General features: G+C 37.8%; 1 protein-coding gene across 1 annotated transcript in view; it reads left to right on the forward strand.

Moving 5' to 3' along the window:
- The window catches only part of LOC103480786 (scavenger receptor cysteine-rich type 1 protein M130-like), an 11975-nt gene extending 6874 nt beyond the window's left edge, over positions 1-5101 (forward strand). Inside the window, exons 5-7 of the mRNA XM_008435964.1 lie at positions 1503-1744; positions 3147-3470; positions 4694-5101. Coding sequence (XP_008434186.1) covers positions 1503-1744; positions 3147-3470; positions 4694-5028 — 901 coding nt within the window. The 3' untranslated portion in view covers positions 5029-5101. The remainder of the gene's footprint in view (positions 1-1502; positions 1745-3146; positions 3471-4693) is intronic.
- The last annotated feature ends 206 nt before the right edge of the window (positions 5102-5307 follow it).

Consider the following 5307-nt stretch of genomic DNA (forward strand, 5'->3'; position numbering starts at 1 on the left):
ATCCCAGGAACAACATCAGACATCTCAGTCCAGAAATGTGCAGTTCTAGGCACAGCCAAGATACTGCGCAGAAGCCTCAAGCTCCCAGGCCTCTGGTAGAGGACCCGAGCTCAGAGGATGAACCAGACCACCCGCAGAGGGTGAGAAGATAATTTTTTTTTTTTTTTAGCTACCGCAGTGTACACAAGAACAAAGAACGGCTCTCAGTGAGGCTTCAGTCCTTAGGACTTAGTAAAGATCGTCCAGAAGAATCGGATCGTTCCTGAATGTTATATCACTATATTGCAAACTTTGGTCACAGCGTTGTCCCATATCTGGGACACCTCAGTCAACACAATAATTCAGCGCATGAGTGACAACTTTTTTTCATCAGATGCAACATGTGTACAGCTAGCTTAGCTAGCACAGATCTTACCTTTCTTTAAGCTTTCCTTCCAAGTGACGCTAAAAGTTGGACGAAGTCCCCACCGTCTGTGAAAGCGAAGCGCTGCTGATTTTACATGTCGCCATATCAATTTATGCAGCGCTGTTATATTATAGACAAACATCTCCTCCTGCTCAGAGGAAACCACTGCGCATGTCTGGAGCTCCGCGTGCGAGTAAAGGTGGAGCCGATGGGTGACAACAGACACTTAGTCGCGTTATTGCTCGGATTTTACGACGCCACCTTAAGTCCCTGAACTTCACATTTTAACGGACAAAAAGCTAAATGCGACTTGGATGTAACGAGTAACGCGGCAGTTTTGTAGAAATGTAGTGAAGTAGAAAGTACAGATACTTACTGTAAAATGTAGTGGAGTTAAAGTAGAAAGTCCCCATTATTAAATCTACTTAAGTAAAGTACAGATACACAAAAACTCTACTTAAGTACAGCTGAAATACCACTGAAATAGAGTATATGCCAGGACAAAGAATAAATAAAGGGTAACTAAAGAATATGGCACCTTCTAACAACTGATTTCAATTCAACTGTGTTAATACTGTAATACAGCTCTGGAAAAATTAAGAGACCACTTAAAACTATCAGTTTCTCTGATTTTAGTTTTTATGGGTATATGTTAAGTAAAATGAACATTGTTCTATGAACTATTGACATGTCTCTCAGAAGTTTCAGAAAATGAGAAATGGTCAAAATAAGAAAAAAGATGCAGGGCTGTCAGACCTCAAACAATGCAAGGAAAGAAGTTTATATTCATTTAGAAACAGCAATACTAGCATTTTAACTTACAGAGTTCAGAAAACAATGTTTGGTGGGATACCAAGAAGGTTTTCAATGGGGTTCAGTGCAGTGACCTCTTATGTTTTTCCAGAGCCATATGCTGTGAGCAAGGCTAACATTGTTTGCAACATTCTTTTTACTTGACCTGTTGATTGTTGTTGAAATTCTGAGACATACCTCTTACTAATTTCAGTGATGTTATAAAAGATCCAAAACAGATACCAACAATGTATGTCTACATATTGCTTATTATAATTGAATATTTGTATTTTTCCCTTCCCAGTGTACGAAATCAGACAGAAAATGATATAATCAAAAACCTAACGGATGGCAAGACTGTTTGGATTGGACTGTATCGGGAAAAGCAGTGGTCTGATGGCAGCGACTCTCTGTTTCGACACTGGGTGGATGGCGAGCCCAACGATCCCTCTGGTGATCAGTGTGTTGCTGGATCATTTAATGATAATGGAAGATGGTCGGATGAAAACTGCAGCCTGAGTTTGCCATTCATCTGTTATAGACAAGGTGATATATATTATTTTTACTTTTTCTGCAGCCATAAATAATCAATTTTATAAAAAGGGTAACTGAGGAAGTCATTTTGTGCAGGTCACCCAGCTGTTGGCTCTAAGCATACATTTGCACACATTCAGCTGGTTGCCTTGACAGCATTTGACCATTATAATAACATATCAGGGAAAGTTAGCTATTTCTTCTTGGTAGTGTTTTCTTTTTTTTTTGGGGGGGGGGGGACTATATTTCACATCAAAGATTTAAGAAGATTTTTCCATCCATCCATCCATCCATCCATCCATCCATCCATCCATCCATCCATCCATCCATCCATCCATCCATCCATCCATCCATCCATCCATCCATCCATCCATCCATCCATCCATCCATCCATCCATCCATCCATCCATCCATCCATCCATCCATCCATCCATCCATCCATCCATCCATCCATCCATACATACATACATAGAAATTTAATTTAATTGGATTTATGTAATGTTCTTTACATATTACCTTTATTTATCCCTTTCACTTTGTTTGAGCCCTGCCACCAGGCTAAAATTTTCTTGTTTATGTTTTTACTAAAATAATTTTAAAAAATCTCTCAGCCTTTTCTGACACATGTGGACGAGTTGTGCAGCTTGTAGAACTCATCTTTATTACTTAGTGCAACTATTCAAGTACTGGATGTACAGTGCATGCTCATCAGTCTGCACCCGACTACGGAAGCCTAACTGTGATATATCACTACAACCGGTGTATAAAGATGATATACATGATTTATGTACTGCATGATATAGATCAGTGTTACTCAAACTGTGGTTCGAGTAACACTGGTGGTCCATGGGCGCCCCCTAGTGTTCAGCAACATATTGCATGTAGACGACAGTCTATTTGCTGCGAGTTAGCTTACCAAAGGATTGTGTTAAAAATAATAATGTAAAACTCGCTTAAAACCCGGTGATTCAAAACAAAAGAAAAGCTGCAGATAACAGTGGAAAGAAAACAATTCCAAGACTACATGTTTGACCAGAGGAAGCTAAGTTACATTTACTGAGTGTTGATGCATCATTACTAGTAATTGGATTCCTTTGAACGGCTCTATGCAGTGAGCAGAAGGACTCGTTTTACTTAGAGAGAACTGTTGTTTATTTCTAGAACTATTATTTAATTAAATAATAAATTTAAACTGATTAAATACTATAAATAAGTACAACTGATATATATTAAGGATTATTAAATACACAGTTTAAGCATTTTAGGTGACCGATGAACTGGTTTCCTCTCATGCAGTCTCTTGTAATGACTTACCTTCACTTGCTAAAGGTGACTAGATTTTTATGTTTTAGAAGATACAAATGTGAACAAATCCAAGTTAAATACAGTTACATGTTTCTTCTTCTGCTTCTAGACTATATCCGGTTAGCTGGTGCTGGAGCAACACGATGTTCTGGAAGAGTTGAAGTCTACCATGACGGTGTCTGGGGAACRGTCTGTCATTATGGATGGGACTTAACAGATGCTGAGGTGGTCTGTAGAGAGTTGGACTGTGGACCAGCACTGAGTGCTCCCTATAATGCTGGCTTTGGTCAAGGAACTGGACAAATCTGGCTTGAATACGTGTCGTGTTTGGGAAATGAAATTTCACTTGCACACTGTCGGCATCAAGGATTTGGGATCAATAGCTGTGGATACTGGGGGGGACAYTKGGGGGATGCTGGTGTCATCTGCTCAGGTGAAACTGACAAATCTTTAATTAAATATACTGATTGTTCAAAGRCTTAAAGGTTGTGTGAACCAGTAAAATAAAAGTCCAGAAGTAGAAAAYCACTATCTGGATTTASGATCATTTAAGWTTTGTTCAAACACAATTACTTAGAGGTTTGCATTAGTTGTTACAAAATGTCTTTAACCAATGTTAACTTKGGTTATATTGTACAATTCTGAGGTTATAAATTAAATGTACATTGATGAAATATAATAGGTGTAGATAWAGAAATATTATGGAGGAATCTATTGTTTAATGAAACASCAGAGAAAGTGCTCTCTGAGCTWAATTAGTTTAGATCAGTGTTTCCTAACCCTGGTCCTCAAGGCACACTGSCCTGCATGTTTTAGATGTTACCTCACTTTAGCACAGGASATTTCAATTGACAAGTGTTTGCTGAATTACAATCAGCTGATCAGGAGTATTAAAGCATAGAAATATCTCTGATCCATGTAACTCCATCAGTCAAACACATGGCTATTTCTCTAGACAGAAACACATCTTATGTTCATAATTTTGAAATRTTTCAGAGCGGTAAGTCTTTAGAAAACCTAAGAGCCAACAGAAATGTTATGAGCTACAAGTCTTTAAAGRTGCACATTTAAATCCTAAACTACARCATGAAAAAATWATGATTTATGAATTTAATRAGACAGAATCACCAAGTTGCTGATATGTTTTTAGCMACCCSACAACAGAGACCAATTTAGTTATTCTAGAAATGTCCAACAAGGCTAAATTATGCTCAAAGGATGGAGATGAAAATATCAACCTTATGAATAACAGGAGAGAAAACAGCAGATGAATCAGACTAAATTCCAACTTTCCCCTCAATACTATTAATGACAGAGCAGCTGCTTTCATTAATGTGGGACAGACAAACCTGTACATCTAACTTGTTGTACATATGTAACAATGTGGTTCAATATTGGAGCTCCAAATATATTTTGCGTTGTTTATAACCTTTTAGATAACTGATCAATGTATCCATTTAAGTCATTTTATCTTGCTGGAAAGAACATTTTCTTGAACAATGTAGTTTTATATGTTAAAAACATTTTATAGAGGATCTGTTTAACATTTAGAAAAAATTTAGAAAATAATTTTATTGAACATTGACTGATTTTATTGTAATTTAGGAAATTCAAATCAAGGAAAATATTGTTTTATGTTTCTTCTTCTGCTTCTAGAGCGTATCCGGTTAGCTGGTGCTGGATCAACACAATGTTCTGGAAGAGTTGAAGTCTACCACAACGGTGTCTGGGGAACAGTCTGTGGTGATGGATGGGACCTAACAGATGCTCATGTGGTCTGTAGACAGATGGGCTGTGGRMCAGCRYTGTCTGCTACCAGTAATGCTACCTTTGGTGAAGGAACAGGACAAATCTGGCTTGATGACGTGTCGTGTTTGGGAAATGAAGATTCACTCACAAAGTGTCATCATCAAGGATTTGGGATCCATAACTGCACACATGRGAAAGATGCTGGTGTCGTCTGTTCAGGTGAAACTAACAAATATTTTTAATGAAACACTTTAAAGGCTTAAATGTTGGGTTGTCTAGTCAAGGGTGGCGCCAGGAATCTTGTGCACCATGACAAAAAATTAAATTAAAGAAAAACTGGGTTACAAATTGACTCTTATTAAGAGAGGAAAATTCTAGAACTTTAAAATCCTTTTGACTCGTTATATCCTCTCTTATGCCCAGATYCAGAAAATGCTGTGCGCAAAGACTGAGATCACGCAGAGATAACAGCATCACAATAATCAGCATTTATTCAAGACAGATGCATACTATCACCAGAA

Source organism: Poecilia reticulata, linkage group LG18, assembly GCF_000633615.1.
Source record: "Poecilia reticulata strain Guanapo linkage group LG18, Guppy_female_1.0+MT, whole genome shotgun sequence".
Lineage (NCBI taxonomy): Eukaryota > Metazoa > Chordata > Actinopteri > Cyprinodontiformes > Poeciliidae > Poecilia > Poecilia reticulata.